General features: G+C 44.4%; 1 protein-coding gene across 4 annotated transcripts in view; it reads right to left on the bottom strand.

Moving 5' to 3' along the window:
* The window catches only part of rgs3a (regulator of G protein signaling 3a), a 245,639-nt gene that overhangs the window by 150,151 nt on the left and 68,554 nt on the right, over positions 1-26,934 (bottom strand). For all 4 annotated transcript variants that reach the window (XM_080420006.1, XM_080420008.1, XM_080420007.1 and 1 more), the window contains 2 exons: positions 25,362-25,473; positions 13,921-13,964 (listed from right to left, as the gene is read on the bottom strand). In XM_080420006.1, coding sequence (XP_080276132.1) covers positions 13,921-13,964; positions 25,362-25,473 — 156 coding nt within the window. The remainder of the gene's footprint in view (positions 1-13,920; positions 13,965-25,361; positions 25,474-26,934) is intronic.

The following is a 26,934-nucleotide window of genomic DNA, read 5'->3' as shown; positions in this document are numbered from 1 at the left end:
ACTCAAAGCAGCCTGTACTCTGAATAGAGGAGGTAAAAAGGTATACCAGAAATGGGTATAGAGACCCCTATACTATGGTCTAAGCACCCTATTTTCTTTTCACCTCTGCGCTTTTCAACCTTGGTGTGTATGTCGCGAATGTGTGACTTTAGTAGTGTTGCCATAATGACATGTTAAGATGATTACCGATCACAGAGGCCGGAAAGTCTCTGGGCCGTGTCCAATTTTTGGGTTTTTGCCCTGCTGTTCTTCTTTTTCTTCATAGACTGATGAACCCTTGATGACATCAAGGATCCAGCAACCATGAACAGGGGGGTCTGTAGTGATATGAACGCAAGGCCGTCCCCCAAAATTGGACTTATGCGGATACGTGCATTTTTGGATATTAAAGACAAATCAGGTTCTCTCCCCACAAGCTCACAGGGCCAGAGTAACTGCGGACGTCTGACCACCGTGTCACCTCAGCGACCCCTGGGACTCTGAGGCGAGGCCCTTGCAGGGCCATAAAGATAAGGATGAAGAAGGAATGCAGTTTGCCAGCCTGAGCTCCGATTACACACCAAGCCACTCTCTCTCTGTCTCCAGCTTCCCTCCACTCTGGAAGTGAAGGGGGGGAGCCCAAAGTTATTTATGACATGCAGGAAATGGACTCAGGAAAGAGAGAGATGGCATCACAGTGTCACACACACTAGCTGGCGGAGCAGACAATGAGCGACATAAATGTGAATAAAACTGTTTGTGTGTTATGTTCGGCGACTTTAAAATATATAATTATTGTCCTGTCTTATGACTACCACAATAATATGAACTTTGGTGTTTTTAAATGTGATGCTTCTCTTGGAAATTAGACTTCGAGGCTTACCTGCTGCCTATTTTAACATAAAGCTGTCATGATTAGTATCTAGACGATTCTAAATTCATTGTGATTCCAAATGTCCAGCCAGATGTGTTAATAGGAAGTCCCCAAGATAAGTTAGCAGAGAAGTTTTAGTTTTCATATTGTAGGAAGGAGGTGGCCACTCCAGCTACCTCCAACACGCCCCCCAATGGGCCAAGGAGGAGGAAGACCCCTCCCTCTCAATAGAAAAGAACTGGCTACCCCGTTCTCTCTCTCTTCTCCTGCACCAGCCCTCCAGCGCTCTTCCTGCTTCTGCTCTCTGCTACTCCTCAACCCAGATGATGACCTGATCCCAGAGGAACCGGGGGGTGGGAGAAGGTATGGGGCAACGACCCATCGTACTGTCTCTCCCACCAAGACCCTGGTAGAGTTTCCCCCCCAGGGACGCTCTCCTCTGCAACTCCGGCACTCTGGGAGGTCTCGACTCCCAGAGACTAAAGATTTTGACCTCTCACTGGACTCTGGAAAAAGACTGTCACCAAAGGGCTATCAACCAGGTCGTATGAGTCTAAAACATGAAATTATGGCAACTATCTGACGATATGCTGTATGGATGTGTAGACTTCTTCCTTCCTAGAGGGCTCCATGAAACGTCATTTTCCAGGCAGCGTGGTAGTTAATTTCTGTTCAATTCTTTCCCCACATGATATCCTCGGTTCCACTTTATCTACTAACATTTAAGCCCTCATTTGAGTGGGGGAACTAATACGTTCTTTTTGGTTCTAAATTATCTAACTGGCTCCCTAGTAGTTAGCATATATTGATGGAGAGCATGGCATTACATGCCGGCCTCCCTCAAAATATGGCCTACGATGGAAACCTACCTAGGTCTAAGTCATGACCTTTGAGGACAGCACCAGCCTGTCATTAAACGTTGAATGAAAGATCACCTAGTTATGACGTACAACGAAATACAGTGGCATTTCCGATCATTTTTGTGCATTTATTTTCATTAATAAATTTCTGAGACTATTTTTATTAAGAAGGCGTGTGTCATTCATTTTTTTCTCTGTTTACAGTAATACTATTGGGATATTTATTGCAAGTCTGACAAGAACTCACGTTACTGTTACAGTGACGTAAGTTTCAGTATATATCAATATATATATTGTAATAATTCATAAATTATATTTATATGATTTATGAAATATTACGTCCTGTACCATGCTGAAGTTATGATCTCGGCGTGTGAATACTACATAGGGCTTAAGTGGTTAATATATACAATACAATACAATATACAATCAAAAGTACTGTAGTAACTAAATATATCAAATGATTGCAGTGGAGTAAAAAAGTACAACCGTTGCCTCTGAGATGTACTAGAAGTATAAAGTATTGAATAATGGAAACACTCTGGTAAAGTAAAAGTACCTCAGAATTGTACTTAAGTACAGTACTTCAGTACTTCAGTAAAAGTACATAAACATAAATACAACGCATATAACACTTGAGCCACAGAAAATGGTCAGAGTAGAGTGGTTTTACCACGGTTCTCCGTTTACTACTCACTATGGGATATCAGCGCCCTCAGGCGATGACACAGAGCAACACACACGCTCCCGACGCCAATACTGATTGGCTAAGGGTATGTCACGAGTCCGGAAGACCCAGGAGTATAAAGCTCCCTCGTGACGTAGGCTCTTCCTCTTTTCTCCACTCTGCATGCGAATGCGCAGAAATTCACACACAAGAAAGCAAGGAAAATTTCAACTATAACCCAATGCGGGAATAAGGATTATATCCCCACGGGAAAATCCTTGCAAATAAGTTTTTTCCCGAAACTTATTAAGTATTTATTTATTTACCTATCCTCTCAGTTTTCCTTAATTCTTGGTCTGTTCTGGAAAAGCCGGTTAGCTGAAAAAGCCGGTTAGCTGCTAACACCGGTTAGCAGCTACTAGCTCATTCATTCATTCAGTGGCTAGGCTAATACTAGCAGCTACTAGGCTACGCTACTGGCTAGGCTTTAGCCTGTTGTTTTCCCAGACCGAGGACCAAGATGGAACCACGAGGAGTTGCGGGTTCGCGGAATGCGACCCCCTCATCGCCGCAGACGACCCCCACCGCGTCTTCATCCACTGCTTGGGGGTCGATCACGCGTTCTGCGCCAGGACCCACCCGGGTGAGACAGATGCGTGCCCTAACGGCACGAGGTTAACCGTTTCTCAACTTGACGCTCGGCTCGTCAGGGCTAGGACCCTGGTCGGCTGGACTAGACGAGATAACGGTGAGACCTCCACCGCCACCGGACCGGGGACCCCAGTCGGGCAGCACAAGCGGCCCCCCGGCTCATGGGACCCCCATCGGTGCCGATGCCAAGACTAGAGCGTCAAGCGTCCACGACGCTGACGCCACCTCCCGCCGCTGCTGCTGCGATGGGGGCTTGTCCCCACCGCAGCATGCTAGCAGCGGCCCTCCCTCCCCCCCTGCCAGCGAGGAGTCGATGGCTCTTCACGATGACGACATGGCGGAGGACGGGGAAGATTTCCTGGAGCTCCCGTCGTACCAGGACACCCAGGAGGTGTCCACGACGAGCCCCGGACGGGGAGAACCTCCCGCAGCCACCGAGGAAGAGATCCTCGAACCTGTGGCGGCTGGTTTCAACGAATGGCTAGCCTCACTAAGCAACAGGTTGTTAGCAGCGCTGTTCTAGCTTAGCTTGCTAGGACAACACCAGCTCGTTAGCCTCTTCAGAGCCGGCGTCTGTACCACGAAGAACGAGGCTACAATCGGGTGCTTTGAGACACATAAAGGGTTTTCATAAGAGTATGTTGAACTGTTTATGCTGTTTCCGTGTTTATTCTGTTCCATTAAAATTTCCCGAAATACACAAGCACACTTCCAGCCCCGGTCAGGAGGTCACGACGCTAGGGGTCCCTGGGGGTCCCCGGGCGTCGATGCCCTCCTCTATAAGCCCATTGTGCCTATCAGGCCTGCTTTCACAGCATGATAGACAATAATGGGATACTTCTCTGCCTGTTTTCAACAACTGTCGGGGTGCATCGATGCATAGGGATCACTAGGTGGTCCCCGTGTTGATAACCACCCCTTATAAGCCCAAAGCGCTTGGAAAGTCCCTTGGTGACTTTCCAAACGCTGCTGGGATGAATACTGTGCATGCTATAAACAAGACAAAGGTAATAAATCCATTGCTATTTATATACGCCAGTGTACATGGGTCACGCCAGAATTTTCCAATTCTACCATCCATCCGGCAGAGGGCGCCAGAGGCCCACTGTGGGAAGGAAGGTTTGCAAGATGGCGGCGCGGGTCGAAGGTCACCCCAATATTTACAACCTGCCAAGCACCGTGTCACGCCAGCCTCTGGAGGGCGACAGAGTGCTTCCTTCGGTGGAGGTGGCTCCGTCGCTTCCTTTAGCCAGGCCAAGAAGCCTAGACAAGATGGCGACGGACTTTGTAAACAACAAGGGAGCAGCGTGGAATGCTTCCGTACTCAGTCACGTGACCCCCACGCTTGCACGGGCCCTGTGGGTTAGGTTCCGACGTCACCTGTTTCCATGGAAACGGATGTCAACGTCTCTTCACTCATGGTGAGTTAACCGTGACTATTACTAGCTATGGTATGCTAGGTTGGCATAGCCTCCAGTCAGACTGCTGTTGTTTCACTTAGTGGCTGACTAGCCTCACTAACATCGACACAGTTAAAGAGCAGTGTTGTTTTGGTGCAGTGCTTAGACAGTCCCCTAAAACAACACGTGGTGACCATAGCTCTCCTTCGTTCTTGGTTAGCCAAACAACTACAGGTAGCAGCTAAAGGCTAAAGGCGACCTGTAGCTAGGCTAGACTAGACCAGGCTAAGCTTACAGGCTAAGCTAGTTAGCCCTTTGTCTACACTACCACGATGGAGGCTCAGGTTCACTGGGTGCCTTGAGACAAACATAAAGGGTTTTCATAAGAGTATGTTAAACTGTTTATGTTGTTTTACACTGTCTTTGTGCTTTATTTTGTTGCATTAAAAATGTACTAAAATACACAAGCACATTATCCAGCCCCGGCCAGGAGGTCACGACGCTAGGGGTCCCAGGGGGTCCCTGGGCGTCGAAGGCCTCCTCTATGAGCCCATGGAGTCAGGCTGATGTTGTTTCACTTAGCGGCTGACTAGCCTCACTAACATCGACACAGTTAAAGAGCAGTGTTGTTTTGGTGCAGCGCTTAGCCAGTCCCCTAAAACAACACGTGGTGACCATAGCTCTCCTTCGTTCTTGGTTAGCCAAACAGCTACAGGTAGCAGCTAAAGGCTAAAAGCGACCTGTAGCTAGGCTAGACTAGACCAGGCTAAGCTTACAAACTAAGCTAGTTAGCCCTTTGTCTACACTACCACGATGGAGGCTCAGGTTCATTGAGTGCTTTGAGACACACATAAAGGGTTTTCATAAGAGTATGTTAAACTTTTTATGTTGTTTTACACTGTCTCTGTGCTTTATTTTGTTCCTTTGAAAATGTCTTAAAATACACAAGCACGTAATCCAGCCCCGGTCAGGAGGTCACGACGCTAGGGGTCCCAGGGGGTCCCTGGGCGTCGATGGCCTCCTCTATGAGCCCTTTGTGCCTGACAGGCCTGTTTCACAGCATGGCAGACACTAACGGTCTCTAATGGACGCCACAGTACGAGTCCGCTGGACCGCGTGGCGACGTCATCGGTCCCCGTGGAAATGTGCACGTTGCCCACGGGACTGATAACAGCAGCGCCCCCTCCCGACTCGCTCGCTCGGTGAGCAGCTTTTGGGAGGGTTGCAATCCGAATCTGTTTTTATCCCAGTACATCAGCGTTGCACTGTGTTTACTGGTTAAGCTCAGTACGGCAGTGACACACTGTGGTTGTACTGGCCAGGCTCCCCTGAACAAAAACAACACATTGTGGTTGAACTGGTGTGTTTTCCACATGCCTTGTGTTACTTCCTATGTCAGACGAGTGTGTCTCTCTCATGCGGAAGATAAAAGCAGCCACGACTCTAAGAGAGAAGGTTCTCTCTCTCTCTCTTGAGCATGAGCGTTACCAGAGAAATATCTACGAATCAGAACCGACTGGGTTTCTGTTCAAAGCTTTTTCTGGTGAGAAAAAGGGGGGGGGCGTACGGCCCTTTCTGAATCTGAAGGGCCTCAACAAGTATCCATTTCTTTGTTGACGACCGTAAAAGCTGTTGCAAAACGGTACATCAGGGGCACTGATGGGCGGGCATCAACCTCTAGGTTGCTTGCCTCCACGTTCCAGTCTGGCCTCCACACAGAGAATTCCTGCACTTCGGCTACAAAGGGGAGTGTACGAGTACACGTTTTTCCCTTTGGTATGTCATTGAGCCTGCGAGTGCTCGTGCAGTGTACCAATGCGGCCATAGCTCCACTGCGGCGACAGGGGATCGGTCTGTCGACTTAACTTCGACGACTGGTTAATTGCTGGCTCAGAGGAGGTGGTGGCACGGCACACGGCCGTGGCCCTCTCCCACCTGACGTCGCTATGTTCACAGTCAACGTCCAGAAGAGCGTTCTGGTTCCATCTCAGCGGACCACCTTCTGGGGGATCTCGCTGGACTCGAACACGCTCAGAACGCGGCTGTCCAAGGGCAGGTTGGACAGCGTCTTAGCTTGTGTGAGGTCTTTTCGCGTAGGGCGTCAAGTCACTTACAAACTAGGCATGCAGGCGGTGAGTCTCATGGCTTCAGTCATTCACTTAATCCGCTTGGGCAGGTTCTACATGAGACCTGTATAGAGGTGGCAGCGGGCTCTTCGGATCCCACTCACCTCAGGCTTTCAGCTAGTGGTGGTGTTTCCAGGGTGTCGTGGAGACACTCGGATCGTGGTCGCAGGTGGCTTTTCTGTCCCAAGGGGTCAGTATAGGCGCTGTGATATCACAGAAGGTCATCACCACGGACGCCAGCCTCACGGGGTTTTTCCTCGCTCTCAAACAGTTCGGTGCTCGGTTTCCGGGTTGTTCTGTCTCGATCAGAACATACAACACCGCGACCATGTGCTATGTCAACAAGCAGGAAGGTTTGGCCTCCCTGGTGTTGGACGGATTGGCGTGCGAGATGGCGCTGTGATGCGACTCACGTCTCGCGTCCATTCAGGCGTTCCAGGTGCCGAGCCTCCTGAACGAACTGCTTTATGCTTTCCCACCAATAGAGCTGATCCTCCCCATGTGGGGGAGGGTCAGGCTCCGAGGGTTGTTGATGTTGCTGGTGGCCCCAGCATGGGACACGTAGAGGTCAGGAGATAACTCCTCTCCTTCACGACGTGCCTTGGGCCCTCCTTGTCGGCAGGGACTTACTGCGGCAGGGAGGGGGGGACGCCCTCAGGACCTAGACCTATGGGTCTGGCCCGTGAGAGGGTGAATTTGAGCTCGTGTGGCCTTCCCCCTGACGTGATGGCTACCATCCAGGGCGCAAGGGCCGTGTCCACGAGGAATGCTTACGAGGTCAGATGGGGGTTGGAACAGTCACCAGTGGTGGTGGCTTTCCAGGCCTCGATGTGTAGCATTCTTACTTTCTGCAGAGAAGGCTAGATCGGGATTTATCCTTCTCAACAGTGAAGGGGTTTTGGGGCGGCCATTTCGCTTGCCACGAAGTTTCGATGGCAAGACGGTGGGCCAGCACCCCTTGGTGCGCCGGTTTTGTGCGGCGCCAGGAGAGCCAGGCCGGGTAACAGGCCACTGTTCCCAGCCTGGGATCTGACGGTTGTGCTGGAGGCACTATGCTGTCCATCGTTCGAGCCTTTTGAGTCTGTGGTTCTGAGGATCTTTAGTCTCAAAACGGTCCTCTTGGTGGCCCTGTCTACGGCTAAACGGGTCAGTGACATGCATGCACTCTTGATGAGTCCGGAGTGCATGAAGTGTTTTAACAATGACAGGAGGGTTTTGCTTAAACCTAACCTGACGTTCGTTACCAGGACCGGGGTGGCCCCGGATCCGGGTGAGTTGGTAGCCTTCCATCCGCCTCCCTTCGTTTCGGCGGAGGATAGGCGGTTGCATTGTTCTGTCCAGTGAGAGTTGAAGCTCTATTGTCAGAAGACAGCGGCCAATCGCTCATCGACGTAGCTCCTTGTCTCTTTTGGGCCTTGGGGTTCAGAGGAAGGCGGTCAATAAGGCAACGTTTTCTAGATGGATCCGAGATGCCATTAGGTTGGCTTATGTGAGTAGTGGTGCCCCTGTCAGAGGGTCTGAGGGCTCACTCTACTAGAGGCATGGCTACATCCTGGGCTCTCTACAGGGGAGTTTCGATCCAGGAGATCTGTGCAGCCGCAAAATGGGTCGTCCCAATCGACTTTTGCGGTTTTCTACAGCCTGGACGTGGCGGCGTCATCCTTGGCGCGCACGGTCCTAGGCGTAGCGGCTGCATCCAGGCCAGTGGAGGGAAGGGAGTAGGCTTGGGGCTTTCTCCCTATTTCTCGACTTCCTCTGGGGTTTCCGTGGGACCAGCTGGGCTGGCTCCCAGGAGATGGGGCCCTGTTCCTCATATTGAGTTATGAGGCAGGCTTGTGTCTGCCTGTTAGTAAATAGGCGGACTCTGGAGTCTGTCAGGGCCTAGCTTGATTATCTATCCCGCATCCCAGCCCGGTGGGTTGGGGGCGCCCATGGGGCCATAGGTCACATCCAGGGGGGACGTGACCTAGGAGCTGAGGGACGTGCGGGGTTGTCAGGGTTGTGTGGCTCATTACCTCAAGGGGGGTTTATGAATCCCATAGTGAGTAGTAAACGGAGAACCGTGGTAAAACTAGAGGTTACGAATGTAACCCCGGTTTTAGTAGGTTCGGAGTTTACTACTCACCAGACACCCCTTTCTGTGCGCATTTGGCATGCAGAGAGGAGAATGTTAAGAGGAAGAGCCTACGTCACGAGGGAGCTTTATACTCCTGGGTCTTCCGGACTCGTGACATACCCTTAGCCAATCAGTATTGGCGTCGGGAGCGTGTGTGTTGCTCTGTGTCATCGCCTGAGGGCGCTGATATCCCATAGTGAGTAGTAAACTCCGAACCTACTAAAACCGGGGTTACATTCGTAACCTCTAGTTATAGTTCATCAGTGACACTCACATCTCCATAGTCAGAGAGCAGGCACTTCTGCAGAGAATTTGACCCTCCCACAAACCTCCGCTTAGGCCTGGCCCGGTCCGCTAAGTTCCCCATAATGTCGACGCTCCAAGTGGTCGAAAAGAAAAAAAAATCACCGATTGTGTTCCTTTTCCTTTGGTATCTTAAGTATTATTTAGCTGTGATGCTTGCTTCCGTTGCTCAGCCTCTCTCTCTCTCTCTCTCTATCTCTTTTCCTCACACACTCCCCACGCACACTTGACTTTCCAAACACCCCTTCTGCTCACATGTGAATCTGGGTCAGACGTGGTCCCTTTTGAGCTAAAAGTGCTAAAATAAACTGACCTCCAGTAAAGAGGAGAGAAGGGTAAGAGCAGACAGGGAATAACAAGGGCTCTGGGTGGAGGGACCCAGGCACTAGGATGGCAGGAAAGGAATGGAACTTTGGTTTAAATAAAACTCAGAAAATGTGTACATTCTTTCTTTCTTCACAGTGCCAAGGGGAGGGGATGAACTATCAAATGTATTAAATAAACAGCTCAACAGTTCCGACACTACACAGGATGAGCTTTTCTTATATTTCACCTGCAAAATCCAACTATACTCAATCTAAACAAATATAGTTTACAATTTTCACAACTTTGTCAATTTTCTTTTTCAAACATGGCAAAAATCTAAAAGCTTACTGCAACGTGTTGTATGGTGATCTGGTACTTTTCCATGACGCTAATTTTCCAAATGGTGTCAGTCAGTGCTGCTGGTAAACTATATTTAGTGAGTTGATGGATAACTATACAGTTAAAGGACCATACTGGCATCAATATGTCATTACAGCCTCGGCCATATTTGTACATAAATAAAGATAGATGATTTTCTAGTTAATGGCTTTATTTATATTTGTTAACTTTTCATCCAAAGTTAGGGGTTAGATTAACACTGACGATTTTAAAGTGTTGTAGCTATGGTAGAAACTACTTTGTGATAAACTTGTGTGGAATTTGTTATCTCTGTATGACCACAGCCAACATAGTCAAGATAGATAGATTAGATAGATACTTTATTTGTCCTTGCGGAAATTCATTTTGTGCCAAACAGTCATCAGGATACAAAAAATCACAAACACATAACATAATTACAAAATACATACAAACTAGACAAGGCCACCAGTCATGGTTCAAGAGGCATCACATTACATTTTATGCACAGAACTGAGATGGGGCCTGTTTGTTCAGGAGTCCTATGCTTGTAGGGACAAATGATCTTGAAGCCCTAGCCTGCAACATTGGCACTGTGTACCGTCGTCCTGATGGTAAAAGGTGGTATTGACTGTATAACGCGTGCGTTCTATCCCTAGCAATAGCTCTCCCCTTCCTAAGCACCCGGGTCTCATACATTGCTGCCATACTCTCATGTCGTACCCCAGCTATCTTGCTGGATACATTGATGATTTTATGGAGTTTGTTCTTATTAACCAATGACAATGAGCCATACCAGGAAACAAAACAGAAAGTCAGTGCACTCTCCACGAAGGATCGATGGAAGAGTCAAGGCCTCGATTACTGATTAATGAACTATTTATTTTTTTCTATCGTGAAAATAGCAGAGGCACAATGCTATTTTTGTACGCCACCATTGTACAATGACGTATAATACAGGATTTAGTGGTTAATCAGATTAATCAAAAATGTTGATTATTTGATGGACCTACATCGGCAAGATTAAGTCGGTTATTGGTTCCAAATATCGCTTTGGATATATTTTGGTTTAATTGCCCGGCCCTTCTAGGAACACAGTAGCCACCATCTCCTGCCAAGAGGAAGAGGAGATATCATAAATAACACTGCTCTATATGGGACTTGATCCTCTCTCTCTCTCTCTCTCTCTCTCTCTCTCTCTCTCACTCCCCTTGTGTCTGTGGTTATTTGAGAAGAACCTCTCTCTCTCTCTCTCTCTCTCTCTCTCTCTCTCTCTCTCTCTCTCTCTCTCTCTCTCTCTCTCTCTCTCTCTCTCTCTCTCTCTCTCTCTCTCTCTCTCTCTCTCTCTCTCTCTCTCTCTCTCTCTCTCTCTCTCTCTCTCTCTCTCTACTTGTGTCTGTGGTTATTTGAGAAGAGCCTCTCTCTCTATCTCTCTCTCTCTCTCTACTTGTGTCTGTGGTTATTTGAGAAGAACGTGTTGTACAGTATGTGGTTGTGCGCTTGTGCTTGTGCATGTATGCGTGACGCTCGCACAGAAAGACCGAGGCGGGCAGTGAAATCAGAGTCTAATGCACTGGTTCTCAACGTCTGGTTCGCGGACTAGGGCGTCCAAATGGGCCCATGCTTTACCAGTTTTAATGGGTTAATGGCATTCATTTGTGAAAACAAATGGACATACAAGGTTTCTCTGCCTGACAGCAACAATCTCCATCTCAACAAACCACAGCACATCAGGTGTCATATCTGTGAGACATACATGGACACTCACAGATAGTTTAGTGGCTACTTAGCCAGAGATCAATGTGAATAATTTATGGTCTGGCACACTTCGTCAATAGAGGATTGGAGGGGATGGTAGAGGAGAAATAGAATATAATGACATAAGATGACAGAGGAACGGGCAGGAGAAGAAGCTAAAAAGCAGTGGTGGACAGTAACTAAGTATATTTACTATAAGTAACATATTGAGGTACTTTGACTTTGCTTGGGTATATCCATACTTACATACACTACATCTCAGAGGTATATGGTACTTTCTACTCCATTTGTTTAAGTTTTGTTACAAGTTACTGTAATTTCCGGACTATAAAGCGCACCTGAATATAAGCCGCACCAGCCAAATTTAGGGAAAAAAACAAATGTGTACATATACAAGCCGCACTGGACTATAAGCCGCAGGTGTAAAATCCATAGATTTAGAAGGTCCCCTAGTGGCCGTTAGCTGTAAAAATCCATAGATTAGCCGCACCGTTTGTATAGGCCGCAGGTTTCAAAGCATGGGAAAAAAGTAGCGGCTTATAGTCCGGATTTTACGGTACTTTGCCATATTTTTATACTTAAATATTTGAGTACTTTTACTTCGGTAGGCTACTGTACGTTTGTTTTGATACCAACACTTTTTCACTTTTAACCGTGTAAAAATTTTGAACACAACAGACCATTTACTGTCTGTAATAGAGTATTTTCTTATATTGTGGTATTGTTACTTTTTACTTACAGTAAGTAAATGATTGAAGTACTTCTTCCACCACTTTCATGTAACCTTTAAATGATCTAAAAATATGTTGGGGGTTGTGGCGGCTACCGTTTGCTCCCTCAGGTATGGAATGACCTAAAGCACTGACAGGTGTCTCTGCTATGATGGACGACGGTGCATCTCGTGCATTATGTGAAGGTGAGAGGCGGGCGGACGGACCAATGACTTTTATGAGGGGGCAGCAGAGCTGGGGCTCACAGATGTCATTGTCTAGACACCCTGTTTTTTGCACCCTGTCCGTCCGTCCGTCCGTGTGTCCGTCTGTGGACAGCTAATCTCCGGCACCGTTGGCTTGATCGCAGCGAAACTGTGCGCACACACACACTCCCTGGATGCCAGAGCAGAACTGCTCCAAAAGTTTCACATGGGCCTGTTATAGTGCCACCAGGAGGCCGCTTTTTGCAAAACACATTTTCTTTTACTGTACTCCTACAGGATTTCTCCAAAAATCGGTACACAGTATCTCTATAGTCATTAAACGAAATTTCAGATTTCTCATATTCCATCCTGATTGGCTAAGATTAGCTTCCAAAGTTTGTGGGAGTAGCCTGTTTTTAACAAAATGACGCAAATCATGAACACAGTGTCCGATTGCGGTGAAACTTTACAATATTTGCCACTGAGATGTAGAAGTATAAGTATTGGAAATTGGAAATACTCAAGTAAAGTATAAATACCTTAAAATTGTACTTGAGTACATGTACTTAGTTACTTTCCACCACTGGTTCTCTCCTACAAACAACTTTATAGAGCAGAGTAGTCCCACCCAGTTTGACGATGTACCACTGGGTCCCACTTTTCAGAAACCTTAATCCATCCCCTGAACACAAAATCTCTACAACTCGGCCTCACAGAAGTGTTGCCATTTATAACTACCCTAATTGGACTCTGAATATATTGGAGCCTTTTCCCATCGCCTCTCTGCAGCCCGGCTCTTTTCACCTGGGCTTTCTCAGGAAAAAAAAGGCCCTTATAAAGATTCATAAGCTGCTAATGAGGTTAGGCAGCACATTTCCCAGAATAATATTGGTGTGAAAGGAAATGACAGAGTATATACAGGTACTCTATCTCAAGTGGAGTTGTTCAACGCTGGATGATGAAGGAGTGAGGTGATAAAAAAAATCACAATGTGTCGCAATGTGACGCGTCTACAAAATAACGGAACGTTTTGCTGTTGTTGTTCTTCTCATTTTTTCAACAGAAGAGCTGTGCATTTTTTGCTGGTTTTGGCTACTTTCTCTCATGCTATTAAATCGATTGTTTTATCCCTAAGGAAACGTTCTTATCTTCATGCATAATATATAAGGTATAAGGGTGTGAAATTGAATGTGCATGTGTGTGTATGTTAAAGAAAAAGAAGCATGACGTCCAATGATACGGACCACAGGACCGAGGCAGAGAAAGGCAAAAGACAGAGAAGACATTTTCATTACGGGTTTTTCTGCTAGTCTGAGTGTCTGCCCTGTAATGTGATTTCCACCAGAGACAATGACCCCTCCGGCTCACACACACACAAAATGAACACACATTAGACCTCTCTCTCTCTCTCTCTCTCTCTCTCTCTCTCTCGCTCTCTCTCTGTGTCCCTCTCGCTCTTTCTGTCTCAGATACACACCCATTCAGTGTAATCAATCCGTGCCGACTTAAATGCATGAAGTCACATGCACACATGCGCAGGCACGCGCGCACAAACACACACACACACACACGTGCGCGCGCACACACACACAGTTTGTGTATCTTACCTCTGTCATGTGAATGAGATAGAATCTCAGTTCTTCAGCATAATCTGAAAGACAGAGACAAATTGGCATTACTACATGAAACAACAAATAAAAACACTCAAATCAGCTGACTATGTGTACATGTGCATGTGCACATCATTAATATATCATTAATATATAGAGGATAAAACAAGTAATCTGATGGATGATCTGTACGTTTAGTTTTTTCCTGTTACTGCCCAGTCTGCACTCTCAGAGCTAGAACTGCAATCCGGAACTTATTTTAATGAATAACCAATAGAGTATGTTAATACAATATCGTCTCTGTCGGGTGGATACCTCATATTATGTCCAAAACTGTCCAAAAAGCAGCAGATCTACAAGCTCGAAACGCGTCGCTTCGCGCCGCGTTTCGAGCTTGTGGATCTGCTGCTTTTACTTTTGTGAGACGCTGTAGTGTGTAGTAGAAACTTAATAAGTTAAAATATGGAGATGAGAGGTTTCTGCAACGACAGCAACGATATAACCAACACATCTGCAGTGGTTGGAGGTACGTGGTCTCCCTACTCTTCACGCTGTGAAATGAAGACCCTGGTGTCAGGTAGGACACTATAGGCTACTTGGTGGACAACAAGTAGTAATGCCTGAAGCTGCACGATAATCGCAATATCTCCCCTGACCAAGCGGATTTTGACAGAGCTTAACCCATTCAATCCGGGAACGCATCTGTGTCATTTTGCACCACTGATATGGCAACATACTGTAGAAAACATTTTTAGATATGTATTTGGCCGTGGACCCCCATCTCAAAATATTTTGTTCCAGAGACCCCCAGAAGCAAACATTTGAGTTAAAAATGTTCGCTTTAAAAATATATTTATTCAAAGATTTGCACACATTTTCACGATTTTTCAAAAATAGCAGATCTACAAGCTCATAGCACGGCACCGAGTGCCGCGCTAAGAGCTTGTAGATCTGCTATTTTTGAACACCCAAAGAGATCTAAAATGACAAAGTTGCGTTCCCGGTCTTAATATGGATTAAATGAACGCTGAGGATTTCACTTGCGTATGTCCTTCGATTTCCCCCAAAGCAAATACATTTATTTCATACAAAAATGGTTCCCGTTTCCCCACTGTGCTTTTTACCAGCTTACATTTTTAACAGATCGTTTGCTGTCACACAAAAGTAATGGAAAATAGCAGATCTACAAGCTTTTAGTAGATCAACTGCTGTAGATCGAAAGGTTTCGGACATACAGTACAAGGTTTCCAAACCGACAGCAAAGAGATGAAAACGTGTTACCAGAGGTCAGCCTCTACGGGTCTATTAGCAATTTCCTGAAGCAGCCATCAGTGTGAGACATGTCTCTGTGAGAGAGAGAGAGGTCATGATGAACAGGTTTAATCTGATGACCACCCGGACCCCCAGTGTCCATCAATGTCCCCCCCACTGTCACACTGTGCACTGTGTCACTCCCAGGTGTCAACAGGCTGACGAGCCAAAGACCAGTATGGCGTAAAGTAACTAAGTACATGTAGTCAAGTACAAATTTGAGTATTTTTTTTTTTGCTTTACTGGAGTATTTCCATTTTTCTGTACTTTACCTTCTACTCCACTACATCTCAGAGGCAAATATTGTACTTTTACTCCACTACAATTATTTGTAGTTCCTAGATTTTAATTATTACGACAAAACATGCATTTACCACTTCAGCCCTATTTAAACTTTGGCTATTTGAAAATAGCAGATCTACACGCTCACAACGCGTCGCATCGATTTAGACATTTTAGACGTATGATTACTTGTAAAACGGGACATTCTGCTTAACGAGTACTTTTACTTTTGGTACTTTAAGTATATTTTGATGCCAATACTTTTGTACTTTTACTCATTACTGGACTTTTACTTGTAGAGTATTTCTGCATTGCAGTATTGATACTTTCACTTAAGTGAAACATTTGGGTACTTTTTCCACCACTGGGGAGTTGACCACTGATTTTCTTGGCGACTGATTTTCCTCCACGGGATCTATAGACCATATTCACACGGCGGCCATGTTTCTATGAAGTCAATGAAAGTAGCCACCCCGGGTGGCAGCACTTTCAATGTTAAATTCCAATATGGCCGCCGTGTGAATATGGTCTATAACAGTCGGTCGGTCTATCTATCTATCTATCTAGTATGTATGTATCGACAGCATATATAGGTAGTTGGTATGTGTGAGTGTGAGTGTGAGAGTGAGTGTGAAAGTGAGTGTGCGTGCGTGCGTGCGTGCGTGCGTGCGTGCGTGCGTGCGTGCGTGCGTGCGTGCGTGCGTGCGTGCGTGCGTGCGTGCGTGCGTGCGTGCGTGCGTGCGTGCGTGCGCAATTGTGCGTGCCTGTGTAAGCAGCCTGATGACCATCAACCTTGCCTCGTTCTCAAGATCAGGCAGACAAACACCATGGCTCTGGGGTGAGATTTAAAATGATTAAGCGTGCTCCAGAAAGACAAGAAGACGCCTCCCCCTCATTCCTTCCATCCCTCCGTTTCTCCCTCTCTCCGTTCCCTTTATCTCTCTATCGATGGAGGTGAGGAGGAGAAATGAGTGCCACGGGGGACCGATAGAGATCTTTTCTGCTTAACAGTTATTGATGACATAACAAAGCACAGTCAAAGAGCAGCTGCATCATTCTAATGTAAACTCTACTGCCATTATAAAGCCCAATTAATTATGGTGAAGTATAAATTAGACTTAAGTCTCAAGGGTATTAAGAAAGAAATCAGACGGGGTCTCATTACGGTGTGGCTTCCATGTGGATCTCAGACTTGTTGTGAGTCTATGCCGTCAGTCATCTATGACTTCAGTACTATGACATCACTATATTTGGGGAAGGTTTCACCCCCAGCGTCACCCATATTGGTTATATGAAGCCTACGGACAATATGTACAGTATCCAGTGTTGTAATGGTGATTTTGTTAGTGGTGGGACGCTATTTTAATGACGTCACGCGCACGTCGCTTAACACCTACACTACAGGTCAGACAATGGACAATTAATATGCATCTGGCCTCATTCCTATGTTAATCCTATGTTAATTCATGCTGGTGTGACAACCGGCAGTCGGCATCCTTTGTTAACTTTGTTGGGGTGTGAATTTAAGCTTGTTTTAAATCTATGCATGTGCGTGCGCGTGTTCCTGCTCAAAAAAAGGGGTTGCACGGCATGTTACCGCATCCCAAGACCAATGCAGGCATCCCTGACTGTTTCACTACAGTGGAGGTTTTTCTTTACTTCCTACAATCAACAGCAGAGGTCACTGTTTATCTTTCTAAATGCTGAAGTGCTGCAGTAGGTATAAAACTCAAGACTGCTATACTGTTATTCTACAGTATTTACAGTACCAATTAAAAATGGGATACATACATTCAACATCAAGTACTACTCACAGCTTGAGTAAGTGGTCTGTTTTTACATAGTATCTGCTTCGTTTTAACCTGACACCAGCATTATATAGACAGGTTAAAGATCATAAGTATCAAGCTATAATCCAGTGGGGGTCTCAAAGTGGGGTCCAGGGACCATCAAGGTTCCATGAGGGGGTTCCAAATGGATATGGACCCGTGCAAGTCTGTAACTCTGAGAGTTATGGGGGCAGTGGTGTAAAATAATTCAGTACATTTACTCAAGTACTGTACTTACGTACAATTTTGAGGTATTTTTGCTTAACTGGAGTATTTCCAATTTTCAGTACTTTTACTTCTACTCCACTACATCTCAGAGGAAGATATTGCACTTTTACTCCACTACAATTATATGAAAACTTTAGTTACTAGTTACTTTATAGATTTTGATTATTATTACAACACACACTAACCACTTCAACCCTATATATATATTTCGGCCATTTGAAAATAGCAGATCTACAAGCTCACAATGCGTTGCGATGCAAAATCTTTTGAAAATAGCAGATCTACAAGCTCACAATGCGTCGCGATGCGACGCATTGTGAGCTTGTAGATCTGCTATTTTCAAAAGATTTTGTATACATTTTGAACTTGTGAAATGGGACATCCTGCACAATGAGTACATTTACTTTTGGTACTTTAAATACATTTTGATGCCAATACTTTTGTACTTTTACTCAAGTACATTATATATTAGTATTTCCACATTGCAGTATTGATACTTTTACTTAAGTACTTTTACCACCACTGCATGGGGGTCCTTGAAAAAGGTTTGAGAGCCACTGCAGTAATCAATCAAATCAAGCATCATGTAAAATGCATCTGATTATGTCCAGGTCTTGTTCTGTGTTTTTAACATGATGACAAGTGGACATTTTGTCACATGGTGCATCAAGCAGTTTATTTCCATAATGTCAAAGCTGCAGATCCATCAATTGAATGTGTCATGAAAATGGCTGAGTGAAATCAACCATTTGCGTAGAAACATGAGAGGCTAATGGAGGAAAAATCGCAAAAATATCACTTTGTGCTCACGTGTGTGTGTGTGTGTGTGTGCGCGCGTGCGTGCGTGTGTGTGTGTGTGTGTGTGTGTGTGTGTGTGTGTCATAACACCCTTTCTCTCCCACGCTCCACCACACCCCAGTATCTATTCGGGGTGAGAGGCCACAGAAGGACATAATATCACACACACCCATGCATGCACACACACACACACACACTCGCACATGCATGCACACAAAGCTTTTTCCACCTAGAGAACTCAAATTAACTCTGACTCTTTTGCGTGCGCACATGCACACACATACACACACAACCTTGCTGAGACAAACACAATTCCCCGGTGCCTCTTTCCTGACAGGCGCTGCCATAGCAAAATAACAATGACAGGCAAAAGGGTGGAGACATAACGTCCTCCTTCTCCCATCTCTCTCTCTCTCTCTCTCTCTCTCTCTGTGTGTCTCTCACACACACACACACACACACACACACACACACACACACACACACACACACACACACACACACACACACACACACACACACACACACACACACACACACACACACACACACACACACACACACACACACACACACACACACACACACACACACAAAATGTTACTGTTAATTTATTCTTGACATCATGACAGACCACATTTCTACCACTCAGTCAAGACAGAATCAATGCTTGTCATGTTGCTCTCATGAGCTTGAGACAGTACTACTTGTTGACCAGTAGGTGAACCAATGAGACACCATGTCTACATTTCGATGCGTTGTGAGCTTGTAGATCTGCTATTTTCAATGTACAGTATTTTTTTTTTTAATACTCATTCATTAATCGTTATCGAGGCAAAAGTTTGAAATAATGGTGAACAGTTTGAACAGTGGTGGAAAGTACCTAAGTACAATAGTGCAATCTTGAGGTATTTGTACTTTACTTGAGTATTTCCAATTTCCAATACTTTTACTTCTACTCCACTACATCCCAGAGGTAAATATTGTACTTTTACTCCACTACAATTATTTGAAAACTTTAGTTACAAGTTACTTGTAGTTTTTGATTATTATCACAAAACATACATTAACCACTTCAGCCCTATATGCATTTCGGCCATTTGAAAATAGACGATCTACAAGCTCACAAATGCGTTGCGATGCGACGCATTATGAGCTTGTAGATCTGCTATTTTCAAAAGATTTGTATACATTTGAAAACTTGAAATGGGACATTCTGCATAATGAGTACTTTCACTTTTGGTACTTTAAGTACATTTTGATGCCAGTACTTCGATACTTTTACTCAAGTGCATTTTACTTGTAAGAAAGTATTTCTACATTGCAGTATTGATGCTTTCACTTAAGTATAAACATTTGAGTACTTTTTCCACCATTGGATTTGAAGTCATATCACCCAGCCCTAGTAGCACACAGACAGGTCCATCCACCACCACCCACTGATGACTTCCAACTGTTTGTCTGTCGGGTTGAGATGGGAGGAGAGGTCTTTGTGTGAGGACAATAGAGTTGTAAGTGACACCCTCCCTGACCCTTATAGCTGACGGGTTGTTATGGTTTTGTGTTGAAGGATCAGTGGTTTCTTTCTGTGTTGTGTACAACGCTCACTGCTCTACGAACATTGTATCATCTTAAGTTTCTCAAATAAATGCCACCCATTTATTTTTAGACTTATTTGTAGACTTGGATTCTATTTGACCTTTTTCTGTTTGCAATATAGTATTACACCACTGGAGGGCAATGTGAGCTTAAAATCACTTTTATCAACAATGTATTAGGGATAGCCAGGTCATTCAATATCTCCTATTTGATTGTGATTTTAAGTACCTATTTAAACATAATCTATCATTTCATCAAAGAATAATAATACTAATAACTTTCTAGAGCACAGTTCATTAATAAAATGCAATTCATATTAAAGCATTACGTTTAATGGCTTAGTCCAGCAAATTTTGTAATGAAAATGTGGCTCATTATTAGATTTATATGATTAACTGTGATATTTTCTTCCACTATAGAACATCACAGATGAAATGAAGAAATGCAACGACCCTAACGTCCACCACACCGCCTTAATGGATAACTGACTGTGAGTTGTTTCCTACTGCTTCAGCACACCAGGACAACAGAGCCGTCAACAGTATGGAAAAAGTACTTGTTTAAAAGTACATGTTTTACTTAAGTAAAAGTATCAATACTGGGGCGCCCACTGGCCTAGCGGTCCAGGTGCATACCACATATGCTGGTAATCCAGCTTGACAGCGTGTCGCGGGTTCAACTTCCGATTCGACGACCTTTGCTGTGTGTCACCCCCCCCCATCTCTCTCCCCATTTCCTGTCAGCCCACTATCCTATCACTAAAGGCAGAAAAAGCACCCAAAAATATCAATACTGCAATGTAGAAATACTCTGTTACAAGTACTTGAATAAAAGTACAAAATGATTGGTATTAAAATGTACTTAAAGTACCAAAAGTAAAAGTACTCATTGTGCAGAATGACCCATTTCACAAGTTCAAAATGTATACAAATCTTTTGAAAATAGCTCATTATGCGTCACATCGTGATGCATTGTGAGCTTGTAGATCGGCTATTTTCAAATGGCTGAAATATATATAGGGCTGAAATGGTTAATGTATGTTTTGTGATAATAATCAAAATCTGCAAAGTAACTAGTAACTAAAGCTGTCAAATAATTGTAGTGGAGTAAAAGTACAATATTTGCCTCTGAGATGTACAGTAGTAGAGTAGAAGTAAAAGTACTGAAAATTGGAAATACTCCAGTAAAGTAAAAGTACAGTACTTGAGTAGATGTACTTTACACCACTGCCTGTCAGACAGTACAGTAAAGTAAGTATGTGAGCCTTGCCGAGCCATGTGGCCCATAGGGCAGGAGCCTATCTCCTGTTTCTGTAGCGTGAGGCAGCTTGACGGACATGACGCCAGTATGTCACAGGGACTTACCCCCCAATCCAACCCTTGATGCTGAGAGACAATCAGGGAAGCCATTGGGTCCCATTTTTTTCTATAGTCTTTGGTACAGTACAGTAGCAGTCTATTAAAACCAAGAACGCTGTTTTTCCTTAAAGTTATACAGTGCAGGTCCACAAATAACGATTTTTAGCAGCCTCTGCTGGTCATTACCGTCACTGCAGGCCGTTTATTTATTCCTCTGTTACCCAGAATTCTATTTGTTTTCACCGGAAGACGGAAGCGTTTCCAAAAGCGTTCTTTTAATTGTTTTATACGATCTGTGGATCGTTTCTCTTAGCCAGTGGAGCTTTAGTTACCGTGAGCTGTGTTTTCTTTTTCTGTTGTTTTTCGACCTTCAAATCATACAATCTCTTAAAATCAGCGTGAGTTTCCCTTTTGTTATTAGCGCGGTAGTTCCTGGCCAAACAGGAAACCGGTGCATTTCCGCTTCCGTTTTCCGGCTACATGACGTCATTTTCGCGGGAAAGACACCCCTATCACCGTTCAATAGAAAATATATGTATAAAAGGCTTTCGGGGGTGAAATTCATGGAGTGGGTGTTGTGAAACTTTTGCCACTCACAAAAGATATACAATTTAACTTTAGTTTTGTTGAAAAAGTTACCTAGTATTACTTTAAGACCAGAGGTTCACAAAGTGGGGTCCAGCCAGGGAACCCTCTGGGTTCCTTGAGGAGGTCCACTCTACAAATGGACCCTTAACAAGGTGTAAAGGCCAATACATATAGTGGTGTCCAAACTTTTTTCAAAGGGGGCCAAATTAGAAAATATGAAAACACCCAAGGGCCAGCTTGCGCGCACGCGCGAAAATTTTCGGTTATAGGCGGATTTTGGGCGAAAATGTGCGGTTTTCAGGCGGATTTTGGACATTTCTGGGCGTTTTATTGTTACTTTATTTCGGTTTTAGGGTTAAGCAAGAGCTAGAGAAGGTGCTGCCATCCTGAGGCGAAGGAGGAAAATGAAACTTTCACTTTTATAAATCTTTTAATTTTTTTGAAGGTGCAGGCGGGCCGTTCATAATACAATTTAGGAATGAAGCCAAGGGCCGCATACAATTTGTCCTCGGGCCGCAAATGGCCCGCGGGCCGCACTTTGGACACTTTGGATTCTTAAAATGGCATGTAGGTTTTTTTCTTCTTAAAATGACACAGATGCGTTCCCGGTCTAAATGACTTAAGACAGATGAGACCAGTCCACTTACATTTTGTTCAACTGTGCAATCTCTGGCCACTTCACACTGCTGTTACTTGTTAGTCATCCCTACTAATTATTACACAGGACTGTTCTTCATTGTTTATTCTATTCTAGATTCATGCCAATGAATGCAGCTACGGTATCCATAACAAGCACCATAATGCTCACAATCATGATCGTGAGAATACAGTATAACAATACTGGCATTGAAACCGTTCTTTGTCAATTCCTCATACTGTATAGATAGGTTTTCGTAAAAGTTTTTTTTTGCAGCAACACTTATAGATCTGCTATTTTCGCTATTTTAGAAACAATGCTGAAATGAAAGTTAAAGTGTTTGAGAGTGTCTGTGGGTTTTATAAGACATTGAGCCAATGAAAAGTATTAACAAGAGCTTGTGACAAAATATTAACCACATTGGAAAAAAAGACTTATTTTCCCCTATCGATTAGTCAATAATTTGATGACCAGCGGACCGGTAGGCAGTGGTTCCGGCAGGAGACACAAAGGAGACAATTCAAGTGTCCATGGGGTGACTAATCAAAAGAAAAAAAGTAATTTTGAGTGTGCACTATCCCTTTAAAGTCTTCATGTTTTACCAATTATTTGGGGCCCACTTGCAATATCCTCACAGCCCCACAGGTTGAGAAACCACTGTATTAGTACATTAGCACTTCACCACTGGATGCATCCCAGGCAGCAGCCTGGCCTCTCTCCACCGTTCCAAACACACTCATTCATATTTATTTGATTGGCCTGGACTTTGTCTTACCCTGATGGCCAAGCTATTCATTGCCCTGGCAGAGGAGATGACTGTTTACACCAGGGCCAATGAAGAAGAATGAGAGAATCTGGCTCGGCTTCCAACTAAATATTCACTGGATTTAGCTCTAAGTGGAACACGACTATACTGTACCATTGTCATAATACAACAATGCTGTCGCGGTGGAAAAATTTCCAAAACCGTTCCTTTTTTTATTAGTATTTCAAAAATGTTTTAAAAAGATGCATCGCGACGCGTTGTGAGCTTGTAGATCTGCAATTTCCACTATGCTTTTGTGCAACACTCTTGCGTGACGAAGGACTGTAGGGCGTTCATTTACGAAAAAACATAAAAAGTTGAAATATAAGATATAAGAGCTTTCTGCCCTACAGCAACGATAAGCTTATTTCCCCATCCTAGGTTTTGGTATAGTGGCCAACAGTGGATTTCCTTTTTGTTCATCAGTTTAAGAGTTGATTAAATTATATATTATGTAATACTTGACAGGGTACAGCATAGCCGCCTTTTCCAAATATAAGTACCCACAATAAAACCAGATTGAGCAGATCAGCGTTGCAACATTTGGCAGTTGTTCCAAAGTTGCTATTGGTGGTGATAATGTTACAGCAAAGCAAAAGTCTCTCAGATAATGTCTCCTTTTCTCTATGTCAGGGGTCTTCAACGTTTTTCAGGCCAAGGACCCCCTAGCTGAGAGAGAGATGAAGCAGGGACCCCCTCTATAAAGTATAAAATTGTGTTTCAGATAAAAAAAAGGTTTTTACTTGGTCTGCTCTTTTTTTCCTCTACACCAAACCTCTTTGGGCAAAAATAGCCGATCTACAAGCTCACAACGCCTCGCAGCGCAAGGCGTTGTGAGCTTGTAGATCTGCTATTTTCAGCTAATGTTCCCCTCAGAATAGGGATGCTAGGGTTCAAGTGGTTAATGTACATAAGTGAACATCCTATCACACAAAGATTTGGCGGCCCCCCTATAGTAGCTCTGAAGACCCCCTAGGGGTCCCGGACCCCCTGTTGAAGACCCCTGCTCTATGTGATGCATGTAGTGTACGTTAATGTTGTGATTCTCAACCTTCAAGGAGCCCTAGTTTGATATGCATGAGGCCACGGACCCTCATTTGATATGATTTTCAGCAATTCTCAGCGTTACAGACCCACCCGTGAAGGGCAACTGCATTCCTAACAATCTATCATTTAGCTGGGGACCCCCTGAAGGACCCCCTGGGGGTCCCCCGACCACCTTGACTTAAGTGCTTTCAAAATAACATCATATAGACCACAATTTGGAAAAACCACAAAAGCCAAACATAAATAATAACAAAGTGGGGTCTGGGGACCTTGAAGGGGTTCCAGGGGGTCCCCAGCAAAATTGTTTATTTCAGTATGGCATCAACGTCAGTTTAACCCTATATACATAGGCTATCTGAGAATAGTCGACCTACAAACTTTGATTGATTGGATCATTTATTGACAATTCTAAAAAAAAGGAAAACACTTTAAAAACATCAATGTGGTGGATATACACAAAAAAGCCTACGGCTTGTTTCCACTGTGGTCCACTAAGCTCACACTCCATTAAACCCGCCAGAACCATGATGCATTGTGGGCTTCGTAGTAGATGTGCCATTTTCAGAACAATCTTGAAAATAATATTTTAACCCATTAAGACCGGGAAATCATAGCAATAATAACCATTATACTTTGGCTATTCAAAAATAGCAGATCTACAAGCTCATAGCACGGCACAGAGTGCACACAATATGGCACACAATACGGTCCGTGGCCAAAATACCAATTTAATTTGGGGGGTCCTTGACATGAAGACGTTTGAGAACCAGTGTGTCAATGCATTGGTGCAAAGTGGGGTCTGGGCAAAGTGGGGTCTGGGGATCCCCCGGGTTCTTTTTTCAGACGGGGGGTCCGCGGCCAAATACATATCAATTTGGGGGTCCTTGACATGGAAAAAGTTTGAGAAACCAGTGTTTTAATGTGAAGGTGAATGAGTCCAATGTTTTACTACGTACCGTCTTGGAGTCGCAGCTGTTGAAGGAACAGGGGGCTCTGGAGGACGTTACATCTGCCTGGCTCATCTTCTCTGGTCACCAGAAGCAGGTCAGTGTAGACAAACACTGTCACCTACAGGGGGAGAAGGAGAGGAAGGGACATGGTGAGAGAAACATAGGGAGAGAGAGACTTGTCCGCAGAGCCCCCACCCCCCCATCTTAAAATATTTTGTTCCAGGGACGCCCAGAAGCAAAGATTTGAGTTAAAAATTTATATATTCAAAGATTTGCACACATTTTCACGATTTCTCTTTTCAAAAACAACAGATCTACAAGCTCATACTGTAGCTGCAGACACAGATGCATTATGATCGGATTGAATGGGTTAAGAATGTTACCTAAATGATATTCAAACATAATACATCAAATTAGATTAGACAACAGAGACAGACAGACAGACAGACAGACAGACAGACAGACAGACAGACAGACAGACAGACAGACAGACAGCATTCACATAATTATGCACCTCATGTCTAACTCATACCTCTCGACCGAAATGTACATACATGTCTCATTCTTTCAACAGCAAAGTAAAGAGTCACACAGACAAATGTCTCACCTGGCAGCCTGTGCTGTAATACTAACGCAATTTGCATGTTATCCTTCTGCATGACTACTCCAAAGTAGACTGACTTCTATGTAAAGCTCTTCTTTCCTTCTTTAACCAGCTAACAACACAGAGATGAAACATCTACTAAATTCCTACCTGCCAATGAATTACTGCCTTTGCCAGAGTTTGGCAGGTGGACTTATGTCCCACTGGCCCATTTAAAGCAGTGGTTCTCAAACTTTTCCATGTCAAGCACCCACCAAATCAATATGTATTTGGCCGAGGACCCCCATCTGAAAACATTTTGTGCCAGGGACCCCCATACAAGATTTGCATTTTTTTTATTGTTTCATGCATATTTCAATTTGCACAATAGAAGATCTACGAGCCTATATTAACCTACAGTATATAGGATTAAAGTGGTAAAACTTGCTGGGGACCCCCTGAAAACCGCTCAAGGGCCCTGAGGGCCCGGACCCCACTATGACAACCGCAAAACTTTAAAGAACATGATGTCTGTTCATTGTTGGTCTACAATAATCGTAAACAATGAAGTTCAATATGCACATATTACTATACTACTCTACTGTAACAACGGTGGAGTTTTTCCAGGGATGAATATAAAGGGGTGAAAATATAGAGAATGGAGAGAGCGCATTTGTAGTACATTCTGCTTATATCAGCAGGCGTACAATAAAGCTGTTACACTGTTTTGGTAGGTACTTTGATTTGCCATTGTTTTCATGTTGTCTGTACTGTGAGAGCGAGAGAAGCATTTTGAATGTGAAAGACGTGATGGACAAAGAGGGAGAAAGAGCAAAGAAACAAAGAGGAAATGAAGACAGAAGGACTGACTATGCACATAGCGCTAGCCTAGCAATTATATATCCGACTCAGTGCACACAAGCACATTATGCATACAGGGCTTGCACGCATCATGGAATATGTGGACGGACACAGCCTTCATACACGTTATATTCT

This window comes from Gymnoscopelus braueri, assembly GCF_963280865.1.
Source record: "Gymnoscopelus braueri genome assembly, chromosome: 22".
Taxonomy (NCBI): domain Eukaryota; kingdom Metazoa; phylum Chordata; class Actinopteri; order Myctophiformes; family Myctophidae; genus Gymnoscopelus; species Gymnoscopelus braueri.
Note: the sequence above shows the minus strand (reverse complement) of the source record. Positions and strands in the feature narration are given on the sequence as shown.